Source organism: Amphiura filiformis, chromosome 14, assembly GCF_039555335.1.
Source record: "Amphiura filiformis chromosome 14, Afil_fr2py, whole genome shotgun sequence".
Lineage (NCBI taxonomy): Eukaryota > Metazoa > Echinodermata > Ophiuroidea > Amphilepidida > Amphiuridae > Amphiura > Amphiura filiformis.
Genome location: NC_092641.1, coordinates 37,653,271 through 37,677,245, shown reverse-complemented (window position 1 = coordinate 37,677,245; position 23,975 = coordinate 37,653,271). Strand labels below are relative to the sequence as shown.

General features: G+C 38.2%; 1 protein-coding gene across 1 annotated transcript; it reads left to right on the top strand.

Annotated features, from left to right (window-relative positions):
- Positions 1-540: 540 nt before the first annotated feature.
- LOC140169393 (uncharacterized) lies at positions 541-23,967 on the top strand. Its single transcript, XM_072192651.1, has 29 exons — positions 541-576; positions 1,066-1,243; positions 1,800-2,009; positions 2,403-2,496; positions 3,176-3,293; positions 4,058-4,215; positions 5,456-5,589; positions 5,784-6,053; positions 6,706-6,978; positions 9,908-10,065; positions 10,601-10,733; positions 12,969-13,072; positions 13,425-13,634; positions 14,182-14,356; positions 15,200-15,351; positions 16,259-16,375; positions 16,840-16,995; positions 17,569-17,740; positions 18,088-18,239; positions 18,422-18,600; positions 19,112-19,241; positions 19,833-20,015; positions 20,411-20,593; positions 20,991-21,173; positions 21,571-21,753; positions 22,267-22,449; positions 22,615-22,797; positions 23,312-23,494; positions 23,776-23,967. Exons 1-29 carry the CDS (start codon positions 541-543, stop codon positions 23,965-23,967), a joined length of 4,782 nt encoding a protein of 1,593 aa, XP_072048752.1.
- The last annotated feature ends 8 nt before the right edge of the window (positions 23,968-23,975 follow it).

The following is a 23,975-nucleotide window of genomic DNA, read 5'->3' as shown; positions in this document are numbered from 1 at the left end:
TGTGTATAAAATATGCCAATGGTTCTTTATATGCATTATTACAGAGCTTAGCACCCTCTGCCACTCTATTACGACCATAAACGTCCATGCTTGCTGTAGGTTTACACTTTATGAGTGAAATATCATAGGTGGGTCCACAGTTGTCAGTGAAAACACCCCCACACCTCACACCCACACACATGCATACACCGGTCATTATTCTATAATGATGGGCAATTCTCTTGCCTTAGGACAATTCTGCCTCAAACTAATGACATGTCATTTTATACACAAACATACCATGAAAGGAAATAACATGCTCTTCATTATGCAAATGACCAATATCATGCTCTGCAGTTATATGTACCAACATCAAGGCTTACAGTTGCACCAAACGGTAGGGAATGGCTTCAAAAAATAATAATTAAGCTCAAATTATTGTGTTCCTGTAGGTATTCCCAACTTGTTGACTCTTCAAGCAGTGAATTCAGTGGGCCTGACAGAAGAGCTTATATCAACTAGCCTAACTATAGATACAACACCACCAATGGAAGGAAAGGTATGTGTTACCAGTTATTTAATCCCCAATCCATAAAGGTTGTGCTTCAATCTACCCACTTTTATTTGTGTAGGATTGTGAACTTCTTATCACATTTACAACAACATTCTATATGTAAAGTTGCATGACTTTGGAATAGCTGCTGTCAGATCAATTATTAGGAATTGGGTTAGGTCTATGATTTGGGATTAAGATATTAGGGTTAGAATTAAGGTTATGGCTGGGGGTGGTGACCGCAACAGCTACTCTAGTTGCTCTGGTAATTAATCGACTACCTTACATATGTATTCTGTTAAGCATAAAATGTTGGCTTGCATGAACATTTTGTACATTTTACCAGTGACATGGATTCAAAATATTTTCATGATTACAAATATTTCTTTTTCCTATAGGCTTTAACAAAAGTATCAATGTAGTGAACATAATATGATGATGGTTCATTTCAATTTCAATCCAGAAAGATATTGTGCTTTGGTTCCTAACATAATAATTACATCATTTTAATTAATTTGTATTTCTTTTTGTAGATCATTTGCCCTAAATATCTATCTGCTAATGGCATCCTCAAATGTAGCTGGTCTGGGTTCCATGATCCTGAATCAGGTATTGATTACTATCAATTAGATATTGGAACTAGGGAAGGATACGATGATGTGTACTCTTCCCCAGAGATTGCTGATAGAATTTCTAGTTATGCTGTACCTGGTGAGTATTCATTGGGAAAACAAAGCTATATTGATGCACATTAATGTGGTACAGCTGTGGATTAAATTGCATTTACATTGTGACAGACCATGGTACTTGACTGTGTGGTAGAAGAGTAAAGGCAGTGGGCCATTCCAGTTGAAATCCATACACCCTTTATGGAAGACATGACCTTAATCTTCCACACAGGGAGTGTGAATTTCAAATGGGGTTACCTAAATGAGTGACTCCATTTGAAATCTACGCTCCCTTTTGGAAGGTTAAGGTCATGTCTTCCATAGGGTGTATGGATTTCAACTGGAATGGCCTAATGTTCTCTCAGTACAAAGTTAATGCATCATGTATTGTACTTAAATATGAAATGCACAAAAACATGTTTGTGATACTCCTATTCAAAGAATCATCCGGGTCTGTGTCACTGGGTGGCCATGCAATGGCTGCCCACCTATACTCAATGTTATCAAATTGATTTGATCAAATATAATGTAAAGAGCTGTGTATGTAACAACCATGTAAACTCTGTTTCTCATAATTTGCCTTTGCTCCTTTATCCTAGATTTGAATTTGGAACACAACAAGCAGTACTTTGTAACCATTGAAGCAAGAAACTCTGTTGGCCAAAAAACAAGGGCATATTCAAATGCCATTATTGTAGATGACACCCATCCTGTCGCTGGAGCAGTGATTGAGTTATCAGGTGTCTATCAGATCAATGGTACTAGTCAGGACAGTCCATGGAGCAGTGTCAACTGCACAAATGCTCAAGGTAGAAGAGTTTTATTTTATTTAAAGCGAAATATTGTAACATTTGCCGAGGAGGGCACCATCAATGTCGTTCAAAATCCTGATTTTACACAATTGTAATGTACTTAATAAACTAACATACCCTGCAAAAACCAAGGCTGCAGTTGCTGAATTTGTGTTGATGTGTCCCGTCATTTTATTCTCTTGATCAAAATATTAATCAAACACATATGTGATGTTCATAACATTGTATATACATGGCATACAGGATGGTCATAACACATCAAAAGGACTGACCTCATGCACAGAATTAAATAGTAATTGCCTCATTTGTTTGACTTAAAAGGCCAGTCTAAAGTCTAAAGAATTCATAATTTGAACATTTATCTTGTGTGTTGATTTGATACATTTACAGAATGCTTGAAATATGACACAGAGTGCATCCAGTCAGTGCATCAAGTCTCCATTGCTTGGGAGTCTTTCACTGATCCAGAAACAACAATTACCAGGTATGCTATAATCTCTCTAGACTCAACTCTGGAGGGGCTGATGTACTCTATTAGTTTTGTAAAGGATGATGAAAAACTAACTTGAAGATGGTAAAGGAAAGGAACAAAAAGGAAAGAAAATAAGAATTGAAAATCTTCCTCAAACTTGGGATATTAATTGTACCCCAACATTAGGCATCCAGGAAGACAGAAGTTAGATGGAGAGATGAAATTACAAAATTTCTTGATGTAAACTGGATGAGAAATACGTGGAATAAATCAGAGTGGCGTCACCTTGGAGAGGCATTCACCCTGCAGTTGGTTGATGATGGCTTAGGATCATGATGATGATTAGGCAGTGATAAAGATCCACAAGCAATAAAGTTAAAATCTTTGAATGCAGCATCATGCTGAAATGACATTTTGAATGACATATTTAACCCAAGAAATGTAGTTGACCAGCCCTGGAAACTACCTCTGCCCTCAGCTAAGGATACTTAAGTTGTTCAGTTCAAAGTCCATCTATATACAACCTGTTGATCATAATTTCTGTTCTTTGTTTCTTTCTGAAGTCATTTTAATAATTTCTAGAAATTATAACTGGCCCTACTGGTTCACAGTGCATAGCTCATAGGGAAATTTCCCAAGATTGCCAATGGTCAGTCTGACTATGATTTGATGTTGTGCTTCTTTCTTTCAGATATGAAATTGGTTTGGGTACTACAACAGGTGGCTCTCAAATCAAATCCTTCTATAATATTCCTGCTGAAAGAACTATGGAAATCATTGATAATCTGAATCTTATGGGAATAACGAAGGTAATGCAAGCCTACTGGAGTAAATCTGCAAAAGAAAACAATTCTGATAACTTGTTCAGATGTTATTCTTTGTTTTTAAGGATGCACTTTTGTTGCTTATGATTACCATGTTTGATAATTTTGCAGAAACAAAAAACACAAGCTGTTTTGGGGGAAAAGGTGAAAATTATGTTATGGGAAAATTAAAAAAAAATCCCAAAAGCATAATTATGGTGATGTATGAAATGCAGGGGACAGACTGCCAGTTCCAAAAAATATTTCAGGGTAAAATTGTGATGCAAAGAATTAAAGTTAATGTTAGAATGACCAAAGAGGTCACAAATGTGATGACATATTTGTTGTTTGTAAACAATGAAAGATCATAAGCAGGAACAGCGCATACCTTGATTATAGGTTAATAATGTACATCACTTGTTGAGAGTGATATTGGACAAAATAATGCACACATAATGAGATGTTGATGCATCTAATGCATGAACCCCCTCATTTCATACACAATAAAAAATTCTTGTGATATTTGCTATTTGTATAACAACATTTTGACTAAAAATGTCGGACAATGCAAGCAAATATACATGCATTAACCTGCAAGGAATATAAATCAATCCTATGCAATGCAACACATCCGAGAGGACTGCACAGAGTGTACATATAAGTGCAATTATGCTCGTATCAATACACTACACATATTTTGCTAACCGCTTTGCTGATTTTCTGCTTATGAAATGTTATTACATGTATTTTTTTGTATACCCATATATTAGATTTATGCTACTGTGCGGGGCTATAATGAGGCAGGTCTCAGCAGTACAGCTACATCCAATGGTGCCTATATCAGCTACTATGGAGCAGGACAACCACTACTCAAACCATTCACTGTCAATGATGGAGTGCTGGATAGCAAAGATATCACTAAAGACTTGTAAGAATTTAAGCTTAATTGTCATATAGTGCTTTTTCAAACCTTAGATAAGGCTATTGAAAGTTGATTTATTGGTTCCAATTTTGTACTTTTTAATCTAGGAGGAGGTGACAATTTCATTATTTTCATTCATTTTGTTAATTGCAAATTTCAATTATAGAAGTCAGCACTAGAGCCTAGATCCACGGATAAAACATGTTAATGAACAGATGGTAGGTGTTTGACAGTAACATACTTCATTGTTGACAACTTTTTTAGAAATTTGTTAAAAACATATGCAAGTCAACTTCAGGAGTTTCAAAAACCATAAGTGAATTAGAGGTCAATAACTGCGCATCGTTTATTTGGAGAGCATTGTGAAAAATCTAAACATTTTGCCTTTGGAACCGAGGAATATTCCGAGGGGCGTAGCATATTCCGATGTTCCAAAGCAAAATGTTTAGATTTTTCACAATGCCCGACATAATTATTACCGATGCAAAGTTATTAACCTCATTCATAACCGTCACTTTAATCTTTTCACCTTACAAAATAACACAAAATTTTGCTCGAAAGTTTATAAAAATAGATGATTTTACAAAAAATCGATCAGGCTAAAACAGGACGACCAATAGCAAAAGTGCCTATTACAATCTGTGCAAATATGGTAGCGCACAATCCAAATACGGCACCCAGCGCGTGCGCAGTTTGTTCGACGCACAACAACACGCAAACGCCGGTCAATTGTGTGCGACATTGGAACAATTACGCATTTTGCAGTCAATTGCGTTTGCGTTTTCACAAATAACTAAACGTAATTGGATCGCATGACTTGCATTTATTAATGAGGTTATGAATGTTCATTATTAACCCCACATTATGACTCACTGATATGAAAGGCTGTTAAAAATGATTAGGAGGAGAAATGTGACACTTTTATATGAACAAGTATGGTACATTTTCCTTCAGGTATAATGAAAAATATTTGAAATTTTGGTTAAAATGAAAAAATGACTTCCATTTGCGCACCTAAAGCATCTGTAAGCCATCCCTATATTACCATCACAGAGCATTATATGAGGTCAATGGCACAAATGGTCTTGCACTGGATAAAATGGTTAATGAATGCTACCATAAATTAATGTTTCCGGTAATGATTAATTTTCAGAAGTTTATGTATTTGTTTGGTCAAAAAAAATTCCACAGTCTGAAGTAACAAGTTTCTAAATCATATGGCATTTAATTTTGATTATAATTTCAGAGATTTCCAGAGCTCTTTGGATGAGTTAAGTGCATCCTGGGATTTCTCTGGTGACCCATGTCCTATCAGTAAATATGAATGGTCTGTATATAGAGTAGATGGTGAGCTGGTACAGGACTGGATTGATGTACAGAGTAAGTTAGTGAATTTTCTTTGTTTTGCCTCATTTGTTCCGCTCAAAATTAAGTGGACTTTTCTGAGAGTGAAAACTAACATTTTGTAAAAAAGTAATAAACATTATTTTTTGTATGGAAATGTTATGACATGTCTTTAAGTTTGATAGTAACTTTTTTTAACCTATATTGATTCTGTTTGTATATCTATACAGCAACTACATCATCCAGCACAGATGAAGTGAACATGAAAGATGGCGAAACTTACTATGCGATAGTACGTGCTACCAATGTGATGGGACTGACCATGATTCACCGATCAGATGGTGTAACAGTTCAGAGAGATCCACTGATACCAGGGCGAGTGTATGATGGCGCCCTCATTGGCAAAGATTTGAATTACCAGCTGTCACTGACGAGTTTGTCGGCACATTGGGATGGATTTGGTGGTGATGTTGTGGTGGCTAAGACAATTGAGCATACAGGTATGGGATTAATTAATTACTTGAATACTAATTTGGAATAAACATGTGACATAATAATTATTGTGCATACAATTGATAATAAGATGATCATTAAATCCTTTTTTTACATAAAATTTTCTATTGGCCTGGTAGGAAGTGTGGGTGGGTAAGATGTGTTACTCTGCTGACAAATATGCCGAAGAAAAAGTGAGACAAAAGAGATGAGCATTCACAGTAAATGAAACGTTTTATCAAATCCCATTAATAGGTTCTTCCCCTTCAGATCTAATTGTCTGGCTGAAATTTACTCGAGTGTATGTAAGTTCTGCAAAAAATACTGTACATTATTCTTTAAACACAGACCAAGACCAAACTTTGGTATAATTACTGTATTTATTCCATTAACCGCCCAGGGTGCTTTACAAAGCCATTTTGGGTGGACGCTTATTTTGTACATTGTTTAAGCCAACAATACGTAAAAAAGCACAAAATATTCATCCATCATCATCAGTGTGTCATATGTTTCATACCATAATTCAGATTTACATTGGCAGTTGATAAACTAATATCACAGTTTGCTTGTTGTAAGTCACTGGGTGAATGCATATAGGGACGTGGGCAGTTAATGGAACAAATGCTAGAGTAATCAAAATGTCATTTTATTCTGCTTCAGGAAATGAAGAAATGGAAAAAGATGCCACAGGAGTCCAGGATGTAGACTTCTATGAAGTTGCCATAGGAACGGATAGAAGATACCCAAAGACAAGATACAATGTGGTACCTTTCACAAATGTTGGCAAGAATAAGACTGTGACCTTTGATAACCTTGACCTACAACCTTTGACCTCTGTGTACTATTTCACTGTTCGTGCTCATAGTGCAAGTTTTGCTACTGCAGAGACAACGTCCAATGGCATGACAGCTGGTATTAATAGTACTATGGAAGGTTTGTATTATCACCATTGAGATTTGGGTTTTCTGTGAAATTTGATGTAATGAACATTGACCAAGAAGTATAAGTATTGCGTCTTCCTTCTTAAAGAACAAAATGTTTCTTTTAATGAGAAAAACAAATAATACCAAACAATTTGTGGCAAGATATTTAAAATGCTACAGATGAAAATCTATTTGGAGGAAGACCCATACCTAAGATTACATTAAAATTGTCCATTTGGCAACTGAAAAAAAATCTGTTTTAAAGGCGTATGGACTTTTCAAATAGGGTCGGTCAGTTGGGACTTTTTTTTCTGGTGACCAAAATGACCCTAAAATATCACTGAAAGCTTGAAAATGATTTGGAAAAAAATTGATGATTTTAAATATCACTGAAAGCTTGAAAATGATTTGGAAAAAAATTGATGATTTTTTTTGCAAACATATTTTGAAATTGTTCTGAATTGGCTGATTTTACCTAATTTTAGCAAAAAGTAAACAAAAAATCTCCCAAAGGCAAAATCTGGGTCGGTCGCTCGGGCCCGTAAAACAGGGTGGAGTTTTTCGTGGCCTTATTATTGTATGGGCGGAGCCATAGGCGGAGAGCCATACTTTAATTTTGTTTTGCAATATTTGTTCGCACGTTTAAGGGTTTATCTAGCCACTATATAGATTGAAAGTTGCAGGGTATATAGTATGTAATCGAATGAAGAAGTAGATAGATTTTCTATAATAATATGTGTTCAGGAGAGGAGATATTTAACAAAAACAAAAACACCCAAGTCCGTCAAATGCACGAATAAGAATACGTGTATAGTATAGGCCTATCCACCATTGGGGAATTGCCGCAGCTGATTAGAGTCGTTCCTTTCGTGCGGTACCTGTTTAGAGTCGTTCATTTCGTGCGGTACATAGCCGGCAATGGGTGTATTTTTTGTTTGCTTTTGTGTTGCTTTTTAGAAACACTCGCCCGCTTATAAAATCGTTAATTTGTTTGCACAGACCTAGTCTCCTACACAGCCAATTTGTGTCGGGCGATCCGAACAAACATCGTGATATAGCCACATACAGTCTGGCCCGAGGCACAGACTATCAAGTGTTTATTTACCAGTGACCTTCAATAAAATTGATACTGTAGTACAAACATGTTATATACAGGGTGTCCCTGAAAGAACTGTTTCGTAAGAAACTTAATTGTTTGGGTATTTTAACGCCACAACTAAACAAAACTAAATACTTTTTGAATTTTGACAAAAAGACGAAATATTAAGATTAGAAATTTAATAACGTGGCATAATCACTGCGCATCATAATTTTTACTTCATTTACTGTATAAAACACATCTTTTGACTCATTATGACCCCAGATTTTTTTTTTCTTTTTGAGAAACAAAAATCCTTCCAAACTTTTACATAGAGCCAAAAATTTTACAAGATTAAATTTTTTTATTTTGGCATAACAATTCAGGGAATTTTGTTTTTGTTTGTTAACGTTTGTTTTAATACGCAATCACTTGGGCACACCCTTTCCAACGAAAAATGAAAACTTTAATCTCAACATTTAATTTTGGAGAAAGGAAATCATAATTTCCCTCCCGTTTCTCCCCATTTTCCCCTTCTGTTTTTCTTCTCTTTTTTTCATTTTTTTTTTCACCTTTCTACTTTTTTTCTTCTCAGACAACCCTTGTTTACCAAAAGTAATAAATTTTATTTCATTTATGACGACACAGCATTCTGTCATCCCTGTCTAGCCCCGCTCCAAAGGTCTGACCTGGTTGCTAAACCGGCGCAGGCCAGATGTCAGAACTGCAAATCAAATGCAGCAAGGTAGAGGTTGTAATATCGTGCACATAGCTACCTATACCTTGCTGTGTATAGTGAACAGAGCATGTGTATTTTGCTCACTGGCAATTGATACAAACAGAAGGTATCAATAAATGGGACAGTATGAATGGATCGTTTTCGAAGGTTATGTTGTGATGAAGTTTGGCAGTCAACATGTGCGATGATGCCGAGTATAGGGTCTACAGGGGTTTTAACAACATGGTGTATCGCCTAAACTTGGTCAGTTGTATTTTTGTAGAGCTGAATAGATTTCGGGGTCATCCAAGGTCACCCAGGGTTCATCTGAGGTCAAATGACTAAAAAACTGTCATAATGGCACGAAACTTGGTGGGTATAGTCAACACTTAGAGTAAAATTTTTGGAAGGTCATTTTGAGGTCATCCGAGGTCACCCAGGGGCATGTGAGGTCAAATTACTAAAAACTGTTATATGGGCTCGAAACTTGGTGGGTATAGTCAACATTTAGATTCAAATTATTGGAAGGTCATTTCGGTGTCATCCGAGGTCACTCAGGGGTCATCTGATGTCAAATTACTAAAAACTGACATAACAGCATGAAATTTGGTGAGTTCAGTCAACATTAAGAGTCAAATGTTTGGAAGGTCATTTTGGGGGTAATCCAAGGTCACTTAGGGGTCATCTGAGGTCAAATGACTAACATCTGTCGTATGGGCATATGGGCATGAAACTTGGTGGGTACAGTCAATATTGATAGGAAACTGTCTATACATACAAACTGAACTTCCACCACACGGCTCGGGTTGTTTTGGTAAAGCAATACCAACACCTGTTGTGAACTCGACACCACGAGGGGATATCCCATATCCCAACCCGTGCTCTGGGCATCTTGTAAAACATAAACATTACACAGCCGTATGCCTATTACATTTCCATATTATTTCCTTCTTTAATCACCCCACACTCCCCATCCACCATCCAGGCTTCGCCCATACAGGGTTCTGAAAAGAAACTCACATCTAAACACAACCACTACCATACCATCACCCAACAACCTTACACACCAACCGCGTATGCCGAAAACCGCGCAACCCGAGAACCGCTCTAGTTAATCTTAATTTTACCTTTGTGTTATTACAGTTGGTACAATCCAAATAAGCAAGTATGTCAACTCACTGAATAAGGTGGAGATCGCATGGTCTAAGTTTGAATCAGTGCTACCAGTGTTGTTATATTACATGGGGATATGCAACAGCAGTGAAGCAGTACAACAATTACATTGCCAAGATGTTATCATGGTAAGCATTCTACAAGATGGCCTATCTAAGCATCAGTGGTGTAGCTCATATGGAACATTTTGCCCTCTCCTTTCCCCTGGGGTATGTTATCATGGTAAGCTTTACATGAGGTGGCCTGGCTAAGCACCAATGGCCTAGCCAGGAGGCAGCTCATGTAGAACATTTTGCCCATCCATTCCCCTGGGGTGCTGCCACCTGTAATATTTTAGACTTTTAGATTTTTTTACCTGTTCTTGACCCCAGTTAATCAGAAAAAGATGTAACTCGGTATTGTGTGTCCCGGTTGTCACAAAACAAACAGGGTTAGTGTCCCTAAATGATTATTTGAGGGCAACTATTTAAGCACCCTTCTTTTCAATGTGCAAGTAAATAAGGCTTATGAGTATAATAATTTTGACTTAATGTTTGTTTGTTGAAATTCCTTTCAGAATTTTAATAAGCTCCACAGGAATGAACAACTTCCGCATCCCGGGTAATAATTAGCTTGAATATAGTATTTTTAGTCTCTGATAATTTTCTTATCCTCATTTTTCAGTTGTCAGTTGGTTCTACACAAGGTGTGTCTGGGTGTACTACCTATCCATTCAGAAGTGTTGGTAGAGATACCTATATAGAAGCTACTAACCTGACTCTCATACATGGATCAACCTATTACACTGCTGTAATTGGTAAGAATCACTAGCTGCATTCAAAGGCCCATACAGTGATTCCAGTGAAAGTATAAACAAATTAAAACTGTGTATAAATTGCTTTAAAGTGAAAGATAAGTCGTTCAAGTTGTCATTATAGGTATTTTTTAAATGAAAAATTTGGCAAAAAACAAGGAAACCAGCAGTATTGGCAAAGGTAAAACCCCATTCCAAATACTTACAGACATTTTTTCTACTTAAGTATAGATATTACAATTTCATGTAAAATGTCCTATTTTGTCTTCAATACACAGCTTTCAGATTAACCACAGGTAACCTAGTAAACACAAAAACGTTTTAAAAACGTTTTAAATAAGTTATATTTTGGCTTTTGGTTTAGATAAAAACGTTTTAATAACATTAAAATGTCGGGTTATATAAAGGTCATGATAACGTTTTAAAACGTTTTGTATGAAAACACACTACAACAAAATTTGTAAATGTTTTCAAAAAATGTTATTGTAAACTATTTTTGCAAACATTTTTGCCAAATATTGTGTCAATACTTAAATAGCATTATCTATATAAATAAAAGGAAGTCGCTAAATCTTGTCCAGAAGCAGGCGCCGAGATGCTTTCACTTTCAGCTCTGATTTTTGTGTACATTGATCGGGTACATATTGCCATTAAACCATCTGACGCTCATTTTGCAAAACTATTCAATCACTATGGAAATAACAAAAAATGGTTGGTTGCTAGGCCGTTGAGGTCAATAACCTTATGGATTAGGTCATGACAGCAAACGCGTCGTCAAATGCAGTAAGTGGCGAGTCACGCACCTGCGCTGCACACGGCACCATAGTTTCACGCGCATTGCCGCGCATGGTATGGACGCATTTAATGTTGGCTTCAGCGCGTGAGGCCTAGACAGTGGCGAAGGGGGGCACACTCAAGAGTTTGCCGCCACCTTTTGAATGGCCACGAAGCACCATTGTCATGATTGTATCGCGCGCCGTGCAGGGGGTTGTGTCCCCTCAGAATTGAAAACTTGGTGAGTAAAGGCCTTGAAGCCATTTCGGGTGTGAGCTGATGAAAAGGGGTTCATTGGATGACAAATTTGCTAGAAAGTCCACTTTTCAGAGGGAATGTTAAAATGTAGCCAACAGGGACAGAACTGTTCAGTATAGCCGAAAAGGTTAAATGTTAGGGTGTGGGTGAATGTCCACATTTTGGAAATTCTCATGCCCCCGCCTGCAATTAAATCCTGGCTAGAATATAGGCCTTGCTATTAACAACACGGAATCGCTTAAAATGTTTTGCAGCAACTTTTAATGTTGCTTACGATTATAACCCGCAATTGAAACGTTTTCTAGCAACCTCTTCTAACCTTAATGTTTTATGTTTGTTGGGATAAAGTTAAAATCAATCATTTTGTCACAAGCTGTTTCAAAAGTAATATGATGGATTGAATGAGTAACAACATTATCACAGGTCTAGATATTTATGATTATCAAGCTAACATGATCATTGCTATACTGGATGAATAAAATGATCTACACCAAGACACCATGATTATCATCACCGCTTACCATGTTTACTAACCACTCCCGCTTACTAACCGCCCCGTTTACTTAACTAGCGGGGACTACAGCAAGCGCCGGTCTCCCGCTAGTGTTAAAATATTTGAACCCAGCAAACACAGAAATGTTCTTAAAATGTTTTATTTTCGAAACCTTTTAATAACATTTAAATGTCGGGTTATATGAAGGTCATGAAAACGTTTTTAAAACGTTATTGAAAATATTTTGGGCAAACATTTTTCGCAAAATATTTTTTCAACCCCAAAATAACATTTTGTTTAGAATGTTTTGTATCAAGTTTTCAAGAATGTTTTTGGAATGTCATTAAAACGTTTTTATACCCTTTATATAACCCGACATTTAAACGTTTTCTGTAAAACATTTTTGTTTGCTGAGCAGTAGATTATCAACAAATGTTTTTAAGGTTATGAAAACGTTTCATACTCTTAATATACCCTTTATATAACCCGACATTTAAACGTTTTCTGATAACCTTTTGCGAATGATGTCGAAAACGTTTTGTGTTTGCTGGGAAGCTATGTTAGCACATTTATGTTACTAACAAAGTTGAACAAAATTGAGTTTGCCAAATGTCTCTCATTTGTTGATTACAGTCTGTATACATTTGGAACTATAGGAACCGCATAACTAGAAAATCTGTAGATTTGTATTCACTTATGTTATTGTCTTTCAGGATTGGATGAGTCAGGTCTTTGTAATATTTCCAGAGCAGAATTCAGCATAGATGTTACTGGGCCTGAAGAAGGCAGAATGAGGACTGGACCTTTCTATGATCTGGTAATAGTATCAAATTTGTAACCATAAACATCTTCTAAACCCTATATGAGCCCTAGAAATAGTTATTGAGTGTTTACCATTGGACACAATTTAAGAAGCAATGTGGCACATCCATACAATTTCTACATCTAGCTCAAGAGGACCTGGGTTCAATCCTAGGTGGAGGATATTCATTAACAATGATATGCTCTCTCCATTATGCCATCATTGACATTATGTAATGGACACTTGTTCTAGCTAAGCATCAGATACAAGTAATTGACCAATGTTATGTCAGAAATTGAGAGACAAAAATGCAAAACATATAAAACAGAAATTTGACCTACATTGTGATATACATATCTCCTTATAGCCTATAACTTACTCTGAATCCACTGAGTACATATCAGTCTGGTGGGAAGGTTACAACGATGCAGAGAGTGATGTGAGGGAGTACAGACTTAGGCTACTTGGGGCACCATCTTGTAGTGAAACCGATGATGCCAATTTGCAAGTAGTAGTGGATTGGATCTCCATAGGGCCTAATAACACTGAGTTCAGGTTCCTGGACCTTGATCTGGAGGTGAGTGTAGATGAAATCATGTTGAAAGATTCTGTGAGAGTTGTGAGTGAATTCAGATGCAGGCAAGCAGGTAATGACAATCTGGAGGTATATGGGGAATAAAGAATCCTGCATGGCCCAATATTTTTACTTTGGTAGTAGATTGGATCTCTATATGACCTAATTGCATATACAGAAAGTTAGTTGTTGGATCTAAATCTTAAGAAGGTTGTAATGATCAGAGATCTGGAGACGACTTTCTGCAGTTATTCAATTCTATGTAGCTGGAAGTGAAGTAGATGGTGAACACAGTTATGTGGTGGATGTGTGAACACCTTGCATGTTAAGCAAATCTTAGATTTTTCCCAAACATCAGTTAAGATTCATAGATCATATCACAGAGGTGGGTAGGTACGCCGTATGATAGGTAGGTATGCCTTATGATATCATTCTTTTGAAGAATGCCACAATTATTTATTTCAAGGAAGTACTTATTATTTAATAATTATGTAATGAATGTCCAACTGGACATTATACAGAGTTAAGTTATTTTCTACCATAATTTCAGCCGAACAAGCCCTACTATGTAGAGCTACAAGCCATTAATGGAGCTGGAGTATCTGTGACAACCAAATCATCTCCAATATTGGTAGACTCTGCAGAACCCTCACCTGGATTTGTTGTAGATGGCTTGAACTTTGCCAGAGATGAGACTCACCATGGTAACACACATGAAGTATCAGGTAAGCTTACTTATGCCATTGAGGGTGTGCTAGATCGTTTGTAAATCTGTGATCTACTATTTTTTTTCATAACATACACTCTAAAATTGCAAGTTAGTTGTTGTGTTATTGTTTAGTTAGTTGTGTGCTGCTTGTTAGCAACAACTAAAAAACCAACATGCCAAAATGTGATCTACTCATTAAATTATTTGTGCAGAATCAGTTCCCACCAATTTTGGGGGGGGGGGAAGTCCAACAACAAAATTTAACGTGAAGTTTCACAATCATCAACCCAGAAGAATATCTCATTCAGTTCATTTATCATACCTGTGTTCCTATGGATTGTATCTTTTTTTATGAAAAGATCTTGCATTGCTCAGTCAATTAAACGGCATTTTGGTCCATTTATTGTGACAGTTGCCTTGTTGTCATGCTTAAAGGCTATAATATTGAATAATCCGATATCTTTGAGGATGATTTCAGCTCTCACCACTAGGATGATCTCGGCTCCTACCACATTCAACCTCTTGGCTATCACATAGCAGTAGAATGTTCTACACTATTTCATTGGATGTTTTAGTTATGTCAGCTGCTGCCAGAACTTCATTATATCTGTGAATGTTCCCAGATCTAATTTGGTCAATCATAAGTGATCATTTCTCCACTTTTCAGGTGCCATATTGAATGCTTTTTCTGAGTATATTGTGTCTAACCAGGATATGCAGAGCTTCAAGTGGGTAAACAGCTATCTTGGTTCCAACCCATCGAAACTATATAATAATACAAAACTGCTGTTTGATTAGGCTTAACATAAAATCACCACTTACATATTTCATATTTGTTTGTCTGTCTATTCTCTGTCAGGTACTTTCTTGCATTTTGCTAACCCTACCGGTCCTTCTTGCCCTGAGAGAAGCATCCAGTTTACTGAATACTCCATCAATGATGCCCTCAATACCCAAGGATTATGGACTAAGGATGGACGACAGTGGAAGTTGACTTATAATCAGGATCAGGTAATGCTTGTCCCTAACTTGAATTATTTTGTCTCGTTGTAGGAGTATTAAACAATGTTGTTTTGACACTTTGGTGTAATCCCTATTCCCTTGATCTATGTTGAAACATGCAACTGTGCAGCATCTGGAGTACTCCATATTGATTGGTCAGGATGAGGAAGGGTTAAGAGGAAAAGGTTTAGTAGTGACACCAAAGAATGAAACCTACTTAAGACAGCGGAAAAACCTGACATCTCATGCCTTTTTGCTGGTTTAGGTATATAATTTGTATCGTGTAAGAAAATAAACAGGGCCAATATTGATGGACAGGGCTGGATTTACCTTTTTGGGGGCCCTGGGTTAGGCCACAATTTGGTGACCCCAAACGCACCATGAGGAAGGTATGTGCACTCAAGTGCACTCAATTTTGTACCCTATTTTGGCCCAAAACATGGCGTTTTCTGCTAAAATGGAAGATGCACACTGCACAGGGCAATTTTGGCTCCCAAAATGTGGGGGCCCCTGGGCGCAGGCCCATCTGGCCCTATGGTAAATCCGGCCCTGAATATGAATGGGTGATTTCAGGTTTTTCTGCTGCCTTTAGACATGTTCCTAAAGAATGGGGTATTTCTGCATTTATAAAATGATGGCTAAAAGACAATTTTCGTCTGACATTGTAAATACCTGTCACAACACTTTGTAAATAGGCTATTTCTGAATACTTGCAGTTTTACAACCTCAGTTTGCATCAAAACTATTTTTATTGCTCTGTAATTAGTTTCAGTGTCAGCCAATTTGCAGAATTCGAAAGATTAGGTTGTCATAATTAATAATGTCATTGTGCATGCACTGGTCAGTAGAACTTAACAATTACATTGTAGTGTTTGTTCTCACTACTATGTCTTCTATTTCTCAATCTTGGTTTTAGATGGAGGTGACAGACAACATTTTGGGAATAACTTTGGAGAGAGACACCCAAAAGCAACAAATGCTATCTGCAGCTTATGCTACTAATGCAGCAATGCAGAGGAGTGGCAACTATACTGTGAGTATGAATGTTTTGCATAATGAATAGATACAACTTCACATTAAACGGCCAAAGAGACACTGGATAATTTGTGGTTTGGGTCAAGAAGCACAGTCAGAACCATTTCCTGTATCTAATAAGGTCAATCAGCTTAATGTGTTGTAGCATGAGTCATCTTATTGAGGGGCACAGACCATGATTGGGGGGGCACCGGTCTGATTGGGGAGGCACAAGCCGTTTTTTCTGCAATTTTCTTATTTGATTTTCTAAATTTTCAAATCAATTGGGGAGCATGTGAACCCTCATTTTCATTTTGAGTCATACCTTAAGTAGAGATACCACAGTTTCATGTAATTTTACACTAGCAACAGCATATATTTAAATCACTCATAAGCATATTCTCTTATTCAACAAATATCAATCAGGTAAAATGAAAGGAATAAGGTAGAAATATTAAAGGCAATATTATTTCTTACTTGTAGATTCAATTGAAAGCTGCTGCTGGCAATGTTGATGCCATAACAAGTGTTTTATTCTGGGATGGCATGGAGGGTGTGGTTGGTGATTACATAATACAACCATCAGGTGATTGGAAACAAGACTTGTGCTCTTGCTGCTTTGTACAACCATTCGACCAGGTAAGTGTACATCATTTAACACAATCTCAGTCTAAATTACTTGGACAACAATATTTTTATCCTCATTATATTTTCATGTCTTTCATTTTCAAACATGAAACTAATTTTCTTTTTGCTATTATAGCTGTGAATTTCTTGTGTTCCCTTCTCCATAATGTGTTAGGTACTGCTGTGAGAGCTCTGAAATGTCCATTAATCATATAGTCTGTCCACTTAGAAGTACAAAGTAAATAGACCTCGGAAACTGGAGGTATGAGAATAATTCAGTGCAATGCTTCTTTGGCGCACCAACTGCTGCACGATTTGTGCACCATGCTCTTTACGCGTTGCGTCGCGCTCGCATGTGACGCAAAGCATCGACCCCCGATGCCACAGATTTGATTTGTACTTCTAAGTACTAGCAAGCCAAGGTGCACTTGGCCCTCAAACACAAATCAATTATTGGCCCTACAAGGCCTACATGGCCGGCATGGCCCACAAAAAATGTAATGGAGAACCCCTTTTCAAGCATGTGTTATTTTTTCAAAAAATGATAATTATCGTAACACAACATTATATCCTCCTTTTTTCCAGTCATCATGTTGGTGTAACTGCACTGAATACCTAAGCCTAGCAGGTTATAATGAAGCCAATCCACCCCCTGTGTTAAGTTCTACTGATAGCAAAGGCTCTAAGGAGGAGTACAACCATCCAGTGAATGTAGAATTTCTTGAACAGAGAGCTTGTGGGCTACAGTTATATCAAAGTTAGTACAGGTTCATATATGTCACTTAAAACAAGCATATCAGTACAAATTTACCTGTTCAAAATATGCTATTCGAGTTGAAATCCATAAATTCCTATGGTAGGCATGACCTTAATAGCACCTAATCTTCCACACAGGGTGAATTTCAAATTTTAAAATCTGATTAAGTGAATGGATGTCTCCATTTAAAATCTGCACTCCTTGTGTGGGAGATTAAGGCCATGCCTTCTACAGAGTAGAGGGTGTATGGATTTCAATTGGAATTGCCCAAATGAAAGAAAGAAATGTAGGATTTTGTGATACAAAGCTTAATGAACTTTGTGTTGATCTTTTGTTTTATCCTGTAGGGGATTCAGAGTGGCAAGCTACCCTCTGGTGCCGTTACCATAGAGATGACTACCTTATAATCCATGATACAGTGGTGTTGAATTTTGATCCCTCACAAGAGATGCACAGCTATTCCTTCAGTGTGAAGGTCTATCCAACAGTTGCAGAACAGGTATAGTGAATGAAATCATCAGGGAATTTTTAAAAAAGAGTTAAATCAAAAGCTAGATAAAAGTTTATAGCACTGTAACCTACAGCTACTTTAGTACTATTACATTATTGTCTGATTCATATTTCAATCAACCTTGTGGCTTATATTCTTATCTTTACGGTATTTCATGTATAATGTTACAGGAGCAGTGGGAGCTGAGTTTGACCATAGATGGGATTCTTCTTACAGCACTAGATGGCATACCACATCTCTCAACATCAACTCAATTGATATTACATGTTTGGAATAAGGATAATGTTGTGTCATCAATAGAAGATGAATTCAATCCACCAAAGGCCACAGCTTACTTCAGTGATCTAAGGTACACAATTATCGAGGATGTTTATAGCCTTGTTAGTACAGCTCTCAACCAATCACTCACAAATCACAAAATGGTATTCTCCATGGGCAGTCTGCCCTGCAACAAACCTCCCCTACCCCTGTTATCCCCAACCAAGTATATCGTCGGTCTTAACACATAGTGGCGTAGAGTAATTTTCAAAATTTTCTGTTTCACATAGTGGCATATAGGCTTAGAGCTAGCTATTATCCTACAATTTTTTATTCCTTGTTAACCATTAAAGATACAATTTCATAGTTTAAACCTTAAACTTCAATTACAAAATGGAATCGGGCCACTGAGAGATAACATTGGAGGAGTATCTACTCCTTTACTAGTAGCATATCCGTCAAAAACGTTTTGATCAGAAACGTATTTTGTCCTTCACATATGCCACTATGTGTTGCGACCGACGATATAAATAAATAGATGAATATTTTGAAGGTCATATATGTTATAATTCTCACTATGTTTTGTTTTATTGCATTATTAGAATTCCTCCAGAGAGTTCCCATCCATGTCGCTATGGTAACCCATTCCGTGCAGGCTCCAGTCCAATAGTGCGCTATTTGGCCGGCATTGGTACAGAACGTGGACAAGTAAACACGGTTCCATTTAAAGAGGTATGGTATTTATGGTTTATAGTGATCATTGTATTCTTACTTTGGGGTTATGATTCTGGCGTACTCAAATATATGATACTCTTAGATATGTTTTGCAGGTAAAATCCCTAGATATGTGTCTCATTTGAAACATTGCATGTGCTGGGTTCATTTTAGGGGGAAATTACCCTTTAAAATGGGTATGGTATGGTGTCGGCAACGCAAGCCGGACACACCGTCAACAACTAATTCCAGTACCCAACTCCCAATGCTCTGGCTACAATTTGGTATGTTAGCTTTGTGTACAATTTTATGCAGCAGGGGAGTAGTTTTTAAACAATGTTGAGTGAATAGGCTTTAGAGTGTAAAAATTCAGTTGGCTATTCCAGTTGAAATCCATACACCTGCTATGGAAAACATGACCTTAATCTCCCACACAGGGGATAAAGATTTCCACTGGAATAGACCAATGCTATAATTGATTTCTACCCTACAGCTTACAAGTCCCTGCATTCCATGTTTATCTGCATCAGCCTGCAATATATTCCAGTGTGAAGACTCATGTAACATGCCCCAGGTCACACCAATATCATTCTCTCTTCTACCCTACAGATTGCAAGTCCCTGCATTCCATGCTTATCAGCATCAGCCTGCAATAGATTCCAATGTGAAGACTCATGTAACATGACCCAGGTCACATCAATATCATTCTCTCTTCTACCCTACAGATTGCAAGTCCCTGCATTCCATGTTTATCAGCATCAGTCTGCAATAGATTCCAATGTGAAGACTCATGTAACATGACCCAGGTCACACCAATATCATTCTCTCTTCTACCCTACAGATTGCAAGTCCCTGCATTCCATGCTTATCAGCATCAGCCTGCAATAGATTCCAATGTGAAGACTCATGTAACATGACCCAGGTCACACCAATATCATTCTCTCTTCTACCCTACAGATTGCAAGTCCCTGCATTCCATACTTATCAGCATCAGCGTGCAAGATTCCAGTGTGAAGACTCATATAACATGACCCAAGTCACACCAATATCATTCTCTCTTCTACCCTACAGATTGCAAGTCCCTGCATTCCATGTTTATCAGCATCAGCCTGCAATAGATTCCAATGTGAAGACTCATGTAACATGACCCAGGTCACACCAATATCATTCTCTCTTCTACCCTACAGATTGCAAGTCCCTGCATTCCATGCTTATCAGCATCAGCCTGCAATAGATTCCAGTGTGAAGACTCATGTAACATGACCCAGGTCACACCAATATCATTCTCTCTTCTACCCTACAGATTGCAAGTCCCTGGATTCCATGCTTATCAGCATCCGCCTGCAATAGATTCCAGTGTGAAGACTCATGTAACATGACCCAGGTCACACCAATATCATTCTCTCTTCTACCCTACAGATTGTAAGTCCCTGCATTCCATGCTTATCAGTATCAGCCTGCAATAGATTCCAGTGTGAAGACTCATGTAACATGACCCAGGTCACACCAATATCATTCTCTCTTCTACCCTACAGATTGCAAGTCCCTGCATTCCATGTTTATCAGCATCAGTCTGCAATAGATTCCAATGTGAAGACTCATGTAACATGACCCAGGTCACATCAATATCATTCTCTCTTCTACCCTACAGATTGCAAGTCCCTGCATTCCATGCTTATCAGTATCAGCCTGCAATAGGTTCCAATGTGAAGACTCATGTAACATGACCCAAGTCACACCAATATCATTCTCTCTTCTACCCTACAGATTGCAAGTCCCTGCATTCCATGTTTATCAGCATCAGCCTGCAATAGATTCCAGTGTGAAGACTCATGTAACATGACCCAAGTCACACCAATATCATTCTCTCTTCTACCCTACAGATTGCAAGTCCCTGCATTCCGTGCTTATCAGCATCAGCCTGCAATAGATTCCAGTGTGAAGACTCATGTAACATGACCCAGGTCACACCAATATCATTCTCTCTTCTACCCTACAGATTGCAAGTCCCTGCATTCCATGTTTATCAGCATCAGTCTGCAATAGATTCCAATGTGAAGACTCATGTAACATGACCCAGGTCACACCAATATCATTCTCTCTTCTACCCTACAGATTGCAAGTCCCTGCATTCCATGCTTATCAGCATCAGCCTGCAATAGATTCCAGTGTGAAGACTCATGTAACATGACCCAGGTCACATCAATATCATTCTCTCTTCTACCCTACAGATTGCAAGTCCCTGCATTCCATGCTTATCAGCATCAGCCTGCAATAGATTCCAATGTGAAGACTCATGTAACATGACCCAGGTCACACCAATATCATTCTCTCTTCAACCCTACAGATTGCAAGTCCCTGCATTCCATGCTTATCAGCATCAGCCTGCAATAGATTCCAGTGTGAAGACTCATGTAACATGACCCAGGTCACACCAATATCATTCTCTCTTCTACCCTACAGATTGCAAGTCCCTGGATTCCATGCTTATCAGCATCAGCCTGCAATAGGTTCCAATGTGAAGACTCATGTAACATAACCCAGGTCACACCAATATCATTCTCTCTTCTACCCTACAGATTGTAAGTCCCTGCATTCCATACTTATCAGCATCAGCCTGCAATAGATTCCAGTGTGAAGACTCATGTAACATGACCCAGGTCACACCAATATCATTCTCTCTTCTACCCTACAGATTGTAAGTCCCTGCATTCCATGCTTATCAGTATCAGCCTGCAATAGATTCCAGTGTGAAGACTCATGTAACATGACCCAGGTCACACCAATATCATTCTCTCTTCTACCCTACAGATTGCAAGTCCCTGCATTCCATGTTTATCAGCATCAGTCTGCAATAGATTCCAATGTGAAGACTCATGTAACATGACCCAGGTCACATCAATATCATTCTCTCTTCTACCCTACAGATTGCAAGTCCCTGCATTCCATGCTTATCAGTATCAGCCTGCAATAGGTTCCAATGTGAAGACTCATGTAACATGACTCAGGTCACACCAATATCATTCTCTCTTCTACCCTACAGATTGCAAGTCCCTGCATTCCATGTTTATCAGCATCAGCCTGCAATAGATTCCAATGTGAAGACTCATGTAACATGACCCAAGTCACACCAATATCATTCTCTCTTCTACCCTACAGATTGCAAGTCCCTGCATTCCATGTTTATCAGCATCAGCCTGCAATAGATTCCAGTGTGAAGACTCATGTAACATGACCCAAGTCACACCAATATCATTCTCTCTTCTACCCTACAGATTGCAAGTCCCTGCATTCCATGCTTATCAGCATCAGCCTGCAATAGATTCCAGTGTGAAGACTCATGTAACATGACCCAGGTCACACCAATATCATTCTCTCTTCTACCCTACAGATTGCAAGTCCCTGCATTCCATGTTTATCAGCATCAGCCTGCAATAGATTCCAGTGTGAAGACTCATGTAACATAACCCAGGTCACACCAATATCATTCTCTCTTCTACCCTACAGATTGCAAGTCCCTGCATTCCATGCTTATCAGTATCAGCCTGCAATAGGTTCCAATGTGAAGACTCATGTAACATGACTCAGGTCACACCAATATCATTCTCTCTTCTACCCTACAGATTGCCAAGTCCCTGCATTCCATGTTTATCAGCATCAGTCTGCAATAGAGTCCAATGTGAAGACTCATGTAACATGACCCAGGTCACACCAATATCATTCTCTCTTCTACCCTACAGATTGCAAGTCCCTGCATTCCATGTTTATCAGCATCAGTCTGCAATAGATTCCAATGTGAAGACTCATGTAACATGACCCAGGTCACACCAATATCATTCTCTCTTCTACCCTACAGATTGCAAGTCCCTGCATTCCATGCTTATCAGCATCAGCCTGCAATAGATTCCAGTGTGAAGACTCATGTAACATGACCCAGGTCACATCAATATCATTCTCTCTTCTACCCTACAGATTGCAAGTCCCTGCATTCCATGCTTATCAGCATCAGCCTGCAATAGATTCCAATGTGAAGACTCATGTAACATGACTCAGGTCACACCAATATCATTCTCTCTTCTACCCTACAGATTGCAAGTCCCTGCATTCCATGTTTATCAGCATCAGCCTGCAATATATTCCAGTGTGAAGACTCATGTAACATGACCCAAGTCACACCAATATCATTCTCTCTTCTACCCTACAGATTGCAAGTCCCTGCATTCCATGCTTATCAGCATCAGTCTGCAATAGATTCCAATGTGAAGACTCATGTAACATGACCCAGGTCACATCAATATCATTCTCTCTTCTACCCTACAGATTGCAAGTCCCTGCATTCCATGCTTATCAGCATCAGCCTGCAATAGATTCCAGTGTGAAGACTCGTGTAACATGACCCAGGTCACACCAATATCATTCTCTCTTCTACCCTACAGATTGCAAGTCCCTGCATTCCATGTTTATCATCATCAGCCTGCAATAGATTCCAGTGTGAAGACTCATGTAACATAACCCAGGTCACACCAATATCATTCTCTCTTCTACCCTACAGATTGCAAGTCCCTGCATTCCATGTTTATCAGCATCAGCCTGCAATAGATTCCAGTGTGAAGACTCATGTAACATGACCCAGGTCACACCAATATCATTCTCTCTTCTACCCTACAGATTGCAAGTCCCTGCATTCCATGTTTATCAGCATCAGCCTGCAATAGATTCCAGTGTGAAGACTCATGTAACATGACCCAGGTC

Bases quoted from the DNA above. Each gene is read 5' to 3' on its own strand.
- LOC140169393 (XM_072192651.1), top strand. From the start codon at position 541: ATGTGTTACCAGTTATTTAATCCCCAATCCATAAAG. The intron at 2,010-2,402 runs GTAGAAGAGTTT...ATACATTTACAG, and splicing joins CAACTGCACAAATGCTCAAG to AATGCTTGAAATATGACACA. The intron at 6,979-9,907 runs GTTTGTATTATC...GTGTTATTACAG, and splicing joins TATTAATAGTACTATGGAAG to TTGGTACAATCCAAATAAGC.